Here is a 12,730-nt window from a genome sequence, read left to right on the forward strand (position 1 = left end):
CCCATAACACAATGAAACACCTCAAGACACTCCACAGGGACGATAGTTTCGACATGTCTTTTGAGGGGGAAAGCGAGGTGGAGAGGCAGAGGGGAGGAATTCCTGAACCTGGGGCGGCACGGGGTGGCACAGCGGGTTAGCGCTGCTGCCTCACAGCGCCAGGGACCCGGGTTCGATTCCCGGCTTGGGTCACTGTCTGTGCGGAGTCTGCACGTTCTCCCCGTGTCTGCGTGGGTTTCCTCCTGGTGCTCCGGTTTCCTCCCACAGTCCGAAAGATGTGCAGGTTAGGGTGCATTGGCCGGGCTAAATTCTCCCTCAGTGTTACCCGAACAGGGGCCGGAGTGTGGCGACTAGGGGGAATTTCACAGTAACTTCATTGCAGTGTTAATGTAAGCCTTATTTGTGACACTAATAAATAAGCTTTACTTTAGGGATGCCGAGCTCTTGCCCCTATTTTCTCCTTTTCCTCCTGTCTGGAGTGGGATTTGACTTCCAAAATACTTCCAGATGCCATTAAACATCCAACATTCTCCGCTTAATGACTTTCCTGTACGATCGGGACCATTAAGTGTCCCGAAAACATGAGGGTTAGCAGCAGGATAGACCTGTTCACCGTAACATAACATCCAGTGGGCAAGGTTAGAGACTGAGGGGAAAGCAGAAAGTGCTGGAAAAAAAATGCAGCAAAGTAAAACCAGATTTCAATTACACACAAAAGCAGATTAAACTCTTAGTGGGCATTCTTTGCATGTTTAAATGCAGCAAAATAAAATTAAATGAAGAATAAACACAGACAGGGTGATCGCTTTGCGGAACACCTAAGCTCAGACCAGCTGCACGGTGCCAACCTTCCTGTCGCTGCCATTTTGGGGCAGCACGGTGGCACAGTGGGTTAGCACTGCTGCCTCACAGCGCCAGGGACCCGGGTTCGATTCCCGGCTTGGGTCACTGTCTGTGCGGAGTCTGCACGTTCTCCCCTGTGTCTGCGTGGGTTTCCTCCGGGTGCTCCGGTTTCCTCCCACAGTCTGAGAGACGTGCTGGCTATTATAGAAAGGATATTATTAAACTAGAAAGTGTGCAAAAAAGATTTACTCGGATGCTACCGGGACTTGATGGATTGAATTATAAGGATAGACAGGGACTTTTTTCCCTGGAGTGGCACGGTAGCACAGTGGTTAGGACTGCTGCTTCACAGCTCCAGGGTCCTGGGTTCGATTCCCGGCTCGGGTCACTGTCTGTGTGGAGTTTGCACATTCTCCTCGTGTCTGCGTGGGTTTCCTCCGGGTGCTCCGGTTTCCTCCCACAGCCCAAAGATGTGCGGGTTTGGTTGACTGACCAGGTTAAAAATTGCCCCTTAGAATCCTGAGATGCGCAGGTTAGAGGGTTTAGCGGGTAAATATGTGGGGGTAGGGCCTGGGTGGGATTGTGGTCGGTGCAGACTCGATGGGCCGAATGGCCTCCTTCTGCACTGTAGGGTTTCTATGATTTCTATGATGATGAGTGTAGGAGGCTGAGGGGTGATCTTATAGAGGTCTATAAAATAATGAGGGGCACAGATCAGCTAGATAGTCAATATCTTTTCCCAAAGGTAGGGAAGTCTAAAACTAGAGGGCATAGGTTTAAGGTGAGAGGGGAGAGATACAAAAGTGTCCAGAGGGGCAATTATTTCACACAGAGGGTGGTGAGTGTCTGGAACGAGCTGCCAGAGGCAGTAGTAGAGGCGGGTACAATTTTATCTTTTAAAAAGCATTTAGATAGTTACATGGGTACAAGGGGTATAGAGGGATATGGGCCAAATGCGGGCAATTGGGATTAGTTGAGGGTTTTTTTTTAAAAAAAGGGCAGCATGGACAAGTTGGGCCGAAGGGCCTGTTTCCATGCTGTAAACCTCTATGACTATGGTTAGGTGGATTGGCCATGCTAAACTCTCCCTCAGTGTTACCCGAAGAGGTGCCGGAGTGTGGCAACTAGGAGATTTTCACAATAACTGCATTTGCAGTGTTCATGTAAGGTTACTTGTGACACTAATAAATAAACTTTAACTTTTAACCCAGCATCGCGCTCTCATGCCCACACTTGCCCAGCTGCAATGCTCCAGTGAAGCCCAATGCAAACTGCAGGGGCAGCATCTCATCTTGTGATCAGAAACGGCGACACAGTGGGTTATCATGCTGCCTCGCAGCGCCAGGGACCCAGGTTTGATTCCCGGCTTGGGACACTGTCCGTGTGGAGTCTGCACGTTCTCCCCATGTCTGCGTGGGTTTCCTCCGGGTGCTCCGGTTTCCTCCCACAGTCCGAAAGACGTGCTGGTTAGGGTGCATTGGCCGTGCTAAATTCTCCCTCAGTGTTACCCAAACAGGTGACAGAGTGTGGCAACTAGGGGATTTTCACAGTAACTTCATTGCAGCGTTAATGTAAGCCGAATTGCGACACTAATAAATAAACTTTAAAACTTTTGGTTCGGGGATTGGCCATGGGGTATATGCTGGGTTATGGGGATAGAGCGAGGAAAGGGCCTGGGTAAAATATTCTAGCAGAGAGTCGCCACACTCCGGCGCCTGTTCGGGTAACACTGAGGGAGAATTTAGCACGGCCAATGCACCCTAACCAGCACGTCTTTCGGACTGTGGGAGGAAACCGGAGCACCCGGAGGAAACCCACGCAGACACGGGGAGAACGTGCAAACTCCACACAGACAGTGAACCGGGCCGGGAATCGAAGTCGGGTCCCTAGCACAGCCCCCCGACACATTGCTTCCATTCCTCCAAGGCTCTGATGAACGCCTCCACAGATGCTGCCAAACATTCTCACCTTCACATCCAACCTACACATCTTTAGACATGAAGAGGCAATTTAGCATGGCCAATCCACCTAACCCGCACATCTTTGGACACTAAGGGGCAATTTAGCATGGCCAATCCACCTAACCTGCACATCTTTGGACACTAAGGGGCAATTTAGCATGGCCAATCCACCTAACGACACATCTTTGGACACAAAGGGACAATTTAGCACGGCCAATCCACCTAACCTGCACATCTTTGGACACTAAGGGGCAATTTAGCATGGCCAATCCACCTAACCTGCACATCTTTGGACACTAAGGGACAATTTAGCATGGCCAATCTACCTAACCTGCACATCTTTGGACACTAAGGGACAATTTAGCACGGCCAATCCACCTAACCTGCACATCTTTGGACACTAAGGGGCAATTTAGCATGGCCAATCCACCTAACCTGCACATCTTTGGACACTAAGGGGCAATTTAGCATGGCCAATCCCCCTAACCTACACATCTTTGGGAGACTAAGGGACAATTTAGCATGGCCAATCCACCTAACCTGCACATCTTTGGACACTGAAGGGCAATTTAGCATGGCCAATCTACCTAACCTGCACATCTTTGGACACTAAGGGGCAATTTAGCATGGCCAATCCACCTAACCTGCACATCTTTGGACACTAAGGGGCAATTTAGCATGGCCAATCCCCCTAACCTACACATCTTTGGGAGACTAAGGGACAATTTAGCATGGCCAATCCACCTGACCTGCACATCTTTGGACACTAAGGGACAATTTAGTATGGCCAATCCCCCTAACCTACACATCTTTGGACACTAAAGGGCAATTTAGCATGGCCAATCCACCTAACCTGCACATCTTTGGACACTAAAGGGCAATTTAGCATGGCCAATCCACCTAATGACACATCTTTGGACACTAAAGGGCAATTTAGCATGGCCAATCCACCTAACCTTCTCTGTTTTTATTGCATTGTGATAAACGAGGCCGCAAAGAGCAGCAAAGCCCACAACAGGCAGAGGAAAAGAGCCAATCTGGGATTCCCAGCCCGGAGAGGGGCTCAAACTCCGGGAAAGTTTACAGTCGGCCAATGGCAGCGGCGGCCCGAGATTGAGGTTTAAAAGGGGTTTATTTATTTCGGGTTGTTGTAAGGCGCCGGGGCCGCTTATTCTACTCTCAGCATCGATGCAAGGTGCGGTTACCCTTACCCCGCCAGGCCCCCGAAGAGGAATTTGATGGATTTCGGGGAAGTGCGGCTTCTCTCGCCCTCCTTCGCCGACGCCGCCGCCATCTTTCACCAAGGTGACTCTCCGGCCGCAGCGTGCGCGCCGCCACGTACACGTCACGTCGGTGGGCGCGCCACCCCGTGCCGCCGTCCCAGGGAGCGAAGGAGGGGGGGGCGGGGCTTCCTCCAAGAGGCGCCGACTCCGCCCACATCAAGAGCCCGCCCCGTTCGCCGACCCCGCCCCCGCGCCGCCGTCCCAGGGAGCGAGGGAGGGGGGGGGGGCGGAGCTTCCTCCAAGAGGCGCCGACTCCGGTCACCCCCCCCTGACCCCGCCCCGTTCGCTGACTCCGCCCCGCTCTCTGACTCCGCCCCCGACCCCACTCGCCGACCCTGCCCCCGCTCGCTGACCCCGCCCCCGCTCTCTCAGACCCCGCCCCCCTGCTCCCTCTGACTCCCTTCCACTGTCAGACCCCGCCCCGCTCGCGCTCTGCCGAGCCGGGCGGGGTTGTGGTGGCGCCTGCGCAGTTCGGAGCTGCGCCGTGGCTCAGCGGGGAGCGCTCCCGCCTCCCTCCCACTCCCCCTTCGCAGTGAGAAGGCGGCGGGTTCGAGTCCCGGGCTCGGCGGAACCTCCGGATTGACTTCCCCCACCCTCACCTTCAGTGATAGAATGGGCTAGAAATCCAGAGTAACGCACTGGGGCATTTTGATTGAATTCAAATCGAAAATTGAATTCAATAAAAATCTGGAATTACAAATACAATGCTGCCTCACAGTGCAATTCCCGGCCTCGGGTCACTGTCTGTGTGGAGTCTGCACATTCTCCCCGTGTCTGCGTGGGTTTCCTCCAGGTGCTCCGGTTTCCTCCTACAGTCTGAAAGATGTGCGGGTTAGGTGGATTGGCCATGCTAAATTGCCCCTTAGTGTCCAAAGATGTGCAGGTTAGGTGGATTGGCCATGCTAAATTGCCTCCCTAAATTCCATCTGCCATTTCTCCGCCCAATTTTCCAGCCTATCTATATCCTGCTGTCTTGTCGAACAATGTTCATCACTATCCGCAAGTCCAGCCATCTTCGTGTCATCTGCAAACTTGCTGATTACACCAGTTACACCTTCTTCCAAATCATTTATATATATCACAAATAGCAGAGGTCCCAGTACAGAGCCCTGCGGAACACCACTAGTTACAGACTTCCAGCCGGAAAAAGACCCTTCGACTGCTACCCTCTGTCTCCTGTGGCCAAGCCAGTTCTCTACCTATCTAGTCACCTCTCCTTGTATCCCATGAGCCTTTACCTTCTTAACCAACCTGCCATGAGGGACTTTGTCAAATGCCTTACTGAAATCCATATCGACGACATCCACGGCCCTTCCTTCGTCAACCGTTTTTGTCACTTCCTTAAAAAACTCCACCAAATTTGTAAGGCACGACCTCCCTCTTACAAAACCATGCTGTCTGTCACTAATGAGATTGTTCCGTTCTAAATGCGCATACATCCTGTCTCTAAGAATCCTCTCCAACAACTTCCCTACCACGGACGTCAAGCTCACTGACCTATAATTACCTGGGTTATCCCTGCTACCCTTCTTAAATAACGGTACCACATTCGCAATCCTCTAATCCTCAGGGACCTCACCTGTGTCCAATGAAGAGACAAAGATTTCTGTCAGAGGCCCAGCAATTACATCTCTCGTCTCCCTGAGCAGTCTAGGATAGATGCCATCAGGCCCTGGGGATTTGTCAGTTTTAATGTTACCTAAAAAACCTAACACTTCCTCCCTTGCAATGGAGATTCTCTCTAACGGGTCAACCCCTCCCTCTGAGACACTCCCAGTCAACAAGTCCCTCTCCTTTGTGAATACCGATGCAAAGTATTCATTTAGGATCTCCCCTATTCCATTGGGTTCTTAGCATAATTCCCCTCCTTTGTCCCTGAGAGGTCCGACTTTTTCCCTGACAACTCTTTTGTTCCTAACATATGAATAGAATGCCGTAGGATTCTCCTTAATCCTGTCTGCCAAGGACATTTCGTGACCTCTTTTTGCCCTTCTAACTCCCCGTTTGAGTTCTTTCCTACTCTCTCTGTATTCCTCCAGAGCTCCATCTGTTTTCAGTTGCCTGGACTTAACGTACGCCTCTCTTTTCTTTTTGATCAGATCCTCAATTTCCCTGGTTATCCACGGCTCTCGAATCCTACCTTTCCTATCCTTCCTTTTTACAGGCACATGCCTGTCCTGCAGCCTTATCAACTGTTCCTTAAAAGACTCCCACATGCCAGACGTGGACTTACCCCCGAACAGCCTCTCCCAATCAACGGCCACCAATTCCTGCCTAATCCGGCTATAGTTAGCCTTCCCCCAATTTAGCACCCTGCCCGTAGGACAGCACTCATCCTTGTCCATTACTATCCTAAAGTTAACAGAGTTGTGGTCACTATTTGCCACATGTTCCCCAACCGAAACTTTGACGACCTGACCGGGCTCATTTCCCAGAACTAGGTCCAGTATGGCTCCCTCTCTAGTCGGGCTATCTACATACTGTTCCAAAGAACCTTCCAGTACGCATTTTACAAATTCCTCCCCGTCCAGACTCCCAGCCCTAAGCACTTTCCAGTCTATACCAGGGAAATTGAAGTCTCCCACTACAACAACCCTATTTTTTCTGCACATATCCAGAATCTCCTGACATATCCGTTCCTCCACTTCCCGTGGGCTGTTGGGTGGCCTGTAGTATACCTCCAGCATAGTGACTGCACCCTTCCTGTTTCTGAGCTCCACCCACAGCGACCCCTCTAAATTGTCCACCCTCTGCACCGCTGTAATATGCTCCCTAACTAATACTGCTACTCCCCCACCTTTTTTAGCCCCTCCTCTGTCTCGCCTAAAACAATTATACCCCGGAATATTCAGCTGCCAGTCCTGTCCTTTTAACCATGTCTCCATCACCGCAACCACATCCAAATTCCGCGTAAGCATTAAGGCCCTAAGTTCGTCTGTTTTACCCGTTACGCTCCTCGCATTGAAGCAGATGCACTCCAGACCTCCAGGCCCACTCAGGTCATCCTCCTCCAGAGTGCTCCTCTTCTTAGCTAGCCTTGCCCTGGCCCCCAGCTCGACCCCAGCCTCAGTACTTACTGACCTACTGTTTTGTTCCCCACCCCCCTGCCACACTAGTTTAAACCCTGCCGAAACACTCCAGCAAAACTCCCAGCCAGGATATCTGTGCCCTTCCAGTTAAGGTGTAACCCATCCTTTCCGTACAGGTGCCATCCTCTCTTGAAGACTTCCCAATGATCTATGAATTTGAAACCATCCCTCTTGCACCAGTCCTTTAGCCACGTGTTCAATTGTAGAATCTCCCTGTTCCGAGCCTCACTAGCACTCGGCACTGGGAGCAGTCCAGAGATTGCTACCCTAGAGGCCTTATTTTTTAGCCTAGCACCCATCTCCCTGAATTGCTCTCGTATGACCCCCCTGCTCTTTCTACCTACGTCATTTTCACCAATGTGTACAATTACATCTGTTTGATTACCTTCCCTTTTTAATATGCTTCCCACCCTCTCGGAGACATCCAGTACCCCGGCACCAGGGAGGCAGACTACTATCCTGGAGTCTCGTTCGCGCCCGCAGAACCGCCTGTCCGTGCCTCTAACCATCGCATCCATCCACATCCAAAACCATCCATGCCAGGATCTTACCCGTAACACCGTGGGCTCTTAACTGAAGGAGTCGTGCTGTGAAAGGTAAAACGGGCAACATCTTTGCATTTTATGACAGAATCTCTGGTGTCTCCAGTTGCCCTGTGTGCGGGGTCGGGAGGGAGCGTTCTTCGAGGAGTCAAGGCTGATCTCTACCTCACGGGTAAGTCATGGCGAGCGGGTGGGCGCGGGGTGCTGGATTTCACGAGCGTGGGGTGCGAGGTGGTAGTAATTTAGCCTGCACTATCTATGTTTCGCCCTCACGGGTTAACCTATCTCCATCTCCCTCCCCCAGGCGAAATGTCGTACCACGAGGTTTTGGATGACGTTGCCATGGGAACCAGCATTGCCCTCTGCGAACACAGCAACACGGAGCGAGGCTTCCTCGCCGAGCTACGGGAAGTCCTGTCCGAGTGTCTCCACAACAGGGTGGCTTGTGCTGGTCTCCGCCGAGGACCGGGACCCACTCCAGGTGGTGTGAGGGCTGGGCCTAGCACCGCAGGCTTTGCTTTGATACCTCGGGCCTACCGCCGCAGGCTTCACTTTGATACCTCGGGCCTACCGCCGCAGGCTTCACTTTGACACCTCGGGCCTACCGCCGCAGGCTTCACTTTGACACCTCGGGCCTACCGCCGCAGGCTTCACTTTGACACCTCGGGCCTAGCATTGCAGGCTTTGCAGTGACAACTTGGGCCTGCCACAACAGGCCTTACAGTGACATCGGGCCTACCATCTGAGGATTCACAGTGACTTATTGAGCTGACTACCACAGGCTTTGTTGACATCTCGGGCCTACCGCCTAGGCTTGGCAGTGACAACCCGGGCCTAGCATTGCAGGCTTCACAGTGACATCTCGGGCCTACCACCTCAGGCTTCTCCGTGACATCTCGGGCCTCGCACCAAGAGTCGATGTGGTTGACTCTCAACTGTCTTCCAAGGGCAACTAGGGATGGGTAATAATAGATCGGGTGGACTCTCAGAGGCTTTTTCCCAGGGTGGAAATGGCTGCTGCGAGAGGACACAGGTTTAAGGTGCTGGGGGGTAGATACAGGGGAAATGTTAGGGGGAAGTTTTTCACACAGAGGGTGGTGGGCGAGTGGAATCGGCTGCCGTCAGTGGTGGTGGAGGCAAACTCAATAGGGTCTTTTAAGAGACTCCTGGATGAGTATATGGGACTTAATAGGATGGAGGGTTATAGGTAGGCCTGAAAGGTAGGGATATGTTCGGCACAACTTGTGGGGCCGAAGGGCCTGTTTTTGTGCTGTAGTTTTTCTATGTTTCTATAAATGCTGGACAGCCATTTGACTAAGGTAATAATGTTGAATGTTGTGATTGGGTTCCCCAGTCTGATTGACGAGACTGGGTGGAATATTGAAATGTTCAGAACAATATAATAATTTTACCGGGCAATATTATACCCTCAGTGACTGTGTCTCTCTCTCTCCTGATGTATGCATCATCAAATAAATTCCTGTGTTCTTTAACTCTATACGGTCTTTCGCTGTCTATGCATTGGTTGAGTGAGGTTCAACAAGTACCCCAGGGGAGACCTGAGAACGTTCCTCTTCAACTCCTCAGCTAGACATCTTTGGCACAGTAAGTAGTCTCACAACACCAGGTTACATCATGGCAACACATCTTTGGACACTTAGGGGCAATTTAGCATGGCCAATTCACCCAACCTACTCATCTCTGGACACTGAGGGACAATTTAGCATGACCAATCCACTCAACCTACAGATATTTGGACACTAAAGTCCAATTTGGACACTAAAGGGCAATTGAACAAGCCATTCCACCTAACCTGCACACCTTTGGACGCTAATTTAAATGTGGATTACAGGGTCAAAGGTAGGGTTCTGAAGACTGTGGAGGAACAGAGAGGTCTTGGGGTCCATATCCACAGATCTCTAAAGGTTGCCACTCAAGTGGATAGAGCTGTGAAGAAGGCCTATAGTGTGTTAGCTTTTATTAACAGGGGGTTGGAGTTTAAGAGCTGTGGGGTTATGCTGCAACTGTATAGGACCTTGGTGAGACCACATTTGGAATATTGTGTGCAGTTCTGGTCACCTCACTATAAGAAGGATGTGGAAGCGCTGGAAAGAGTGCAGAGGAGATTTACCAGGATGCTGCCTGGTTTGGAGGGTAGGTCTTATGAGGAAAGGTTGAGGGAGCTAGGGCTGTTCTCTCTGGAGCGGAGGAGGCTGAGGGGAGACTTAATAGAGGTTTATAAAATGATGAAGGGGATAGATAGAGTGAACGTTCAAAGACTATTTCCTCGGGTGGATGGAGCTGTTACAAGGGGGCATAACTATAGGGTTCGTGGTGGGAGATGTAGGAAGGATATCAGAGGTAGGTTCTTTACGCAGAGAGTGGTTGGGGTGTGGAATGGACTGCCTGCAGTGATAGTGGAGTCAGACACTTTAGGAACATTTAAGCGGTTATTGGATAGGCACATGGAGCACACCAGGATGATAGGGAGTGGGATAGCTTGATCTTGGTTTCAGATAAAGCTCGGCACAACATCGTGGGCCGAAGGGCCTGTTCTGTGCTGTACTGTTCTATGTTCTAACAGGCTTTTATCAACAAGAACAGAAGCTCTCCCAAACTGATGGCTAACCCGAACTGAGGCAAAAGGGGCGGAGAGCAGCCACCTTTATACCCCGAGGAGGGCGGAGCCCCGGATTGAGGCAGCAGGGGCGTGCCCAGGCATATCCCATATACAGACAGTATTACAGTGGTTCACCACGCCCAGCGATGCCCACATCCCCATGGATGTATTAAAAAAGTGCGCTGGCCATTCTACAGATCAGATACACTGAGATCCCTATCTGCTCCCTCAGACGGATGTGATCGATTCCTGTAATGGTGCGCCTTTCAGGAGCTTGTCTGGAGTCCTGGTCGATGTTCATTCCTCAAGTAACCTGGAATAAAACTGGGCCATCCCATCATTCCAGGAATACTCCCCACTTGCCCGGATGGGTGCGGCTCCCAACAACACTCGAGAAGCTCGACACCATCCAGGACAAAGCACTCCGCTTGATTGGCCCCCCATCCACAAACACTCACTCCCTCCACCCCCCACGCAGCCGTGTGGACCATCTACAAGATGCACCGCAACGACTCACCAAGGCTCCTTAGGCAGCACCTTCCAAACCCACCACCTCTACCATCTAGAATGACAAGGACAGCAGATACCTGGGAAACACCCCCACCTGCAAGTTCCCCTTCCCACCATCCTGACTTGGAAATATATCGGCCGTTCCTTTGCAGTCGCTGGGTCAAAATCCTGGAATTCCCTCCCTAACGGTCAACCCACAGCACGTGGGCCGCAGCGATTCAAGATGGCGGCTCACCACCACCTTCTCAAGGGGCAACTAGGGATGGGCAATAAATGCTGGACCCAGCCAGCGACGCCCATGTCCCAGGAATGAATAAAAAAAATTCTCTTCCTTCTGGGTCGTGGGTGACTTGGGAACACTCGAAAGCATGTGTTGGAAGTAGCTCGCGAGTGGACATTGGAGGAGAGATGTGAGACTATTTTCTGTAGAGTCCTGGGAAGAAATTGAATTGTGTCTTTCCTCGTTCAATAAAGTTGTGTTGAACCTTCACTCAACTCTTGTTCCCTTAGTCTTTCTCACCACGTAACGCAGCTGGGTTAGAAAAGGCTACGGAGAACTGGTCAAGGTTAGTCTTTGGTCTCCGGTCGAGTTTATTAATTTATTAGTCTGTGGTGGACCTCAGTTGTGCCTTTGTCCTATATGGACCACCGTTGTGTGTGAATCATAGAAACCCTACAGTGCAGAAGGAGGCCATTTGGCCCATCGAGTCTGCACCGACCACAATCCCACCCAGGTCCTACCCCCACATATTTACCCGCTAATCCCTCTAACCTACACATCCCAGGACTCTAAGGGGCAATTTTTAGCATGGCCAATCAACCTAACCCGCACATCTTTGGACTGTGGGAGGAAACCCACGCAGACACGAGGAGAACGTGCAAACTCCACACAGACAGTGACCCGAGCCGGGAATCGAACCCGGGACCCTGGAGCTGTGAAGCAGCAGTGCTAACCACTGTGCCACCGTGCCGCCCATACCTTGTCATACCTGGACACATCCCCTTCCAGTTTGGTTCCTCCCCTCGGCACCTAGTATAAAGGTGGCTGTCTCCTCCCCCTTGTTCAGTCCAGGTCGGTTATTTGTTGGGATCTGCTCCTGATTCTGTTGTGAATAAAAGCCTACACTTGTATTGGCACATCGGTAGTCTTTCGCCTTATTGATAGCGCATCATAGTCCCAAGTAGGCTAACATTTACACTGCAGTGAAGTTACTGTGAAAAGAGTCATCCAGAGTCGAAACGTTGGCTCTTTTCTCCCCCCACAGGTGCTGTCAGACCTGCTGAGATTTTCCAGCATTTTCTGTTTTTGTTTCAGATCCCAGCTTTTGAAACGTTTTGTTTTTTATCTAAAGTTCAGTCTTCATTAATTTGCCCACTTTACACTTTACAGGTTTGCGGCAATATTTCTTTTAAAGTTTATTTTATTAGTGTCACAAGTAGTCTTACATTAACACCGCAATGAAGTTGCTGTGAAAATCCCCCTAGTCGCCACAATCCGGCGCCTGTTCGGGTAACACTGAGGGAGAATTTAGCACGGCCGACGCACCCTAACCAGCACGTCTTTCGGACTGTGGGAGGAAAAGTTAAAGTTTATTTATTAGTCACAAGTAAGGCTTACGTTAACACTGCAATGAAGTTACTGTGAAAATCCCCTAGTCGCCAAACTCCAGCAACTGTTCAGGTCAATGCACCCTAACCAGCACGGTCTTTCAGACTGTGGGAGGAAACCGGAGCACCCGGAGGAAACCCACGCAGACACGGGGAGAATGTGCAGACTCCACACAGACAGTGACCCCAAGCCGGGAATCGAACCAAGGTCCCTGGCACTATGAGGTAGCTGTGCTAACCCCACCGTGCCATGGGGCGACTAGGGGATTTTCAC

At 51.2% G+C, this 12,730-nt stretch overlaps 1 protein-coding gene across 1 annotated transcript in view; it reads right to left on the reverse strand.

Annotated features, from left to right (window-relative positions):
- slc25a11 (solute carrier family 25 member 11) overlaps positions 1-4,179 on the reverse strand; it is a 29,477-nt gene extending 25,298 nt beyond the window's left edge. Inside the window, exon 1 of the mRNA XM_078200852.1 lies at positions 4,016-4,179. Coding sequence (XP_078056978.1) covers positions 4,016-4,098 — 83 coding nt within the window. The 5' untranslated portion in view covers positions 4,099-4,179. The remainder of the gene's footprint in view (positions 1-4,015) is intronic.
- Between the last annotated feature and the right edge of the window lie 8,551 nt (positions 4,180-12,730).

Source organism: Mustelus asterias, chromosome 31 (genome assembly GCF_964213995.1).
Source record: "Mustelus asterias chromosome 31, sMusAst1.hap1.1, whole genome shotgun sequence".
NCBI lineage: Eukaryota > Metazoa > Chordata > Chondrichthyes > Carcharhiniformes > Triakidae > Mustelus > Mustelus asterias.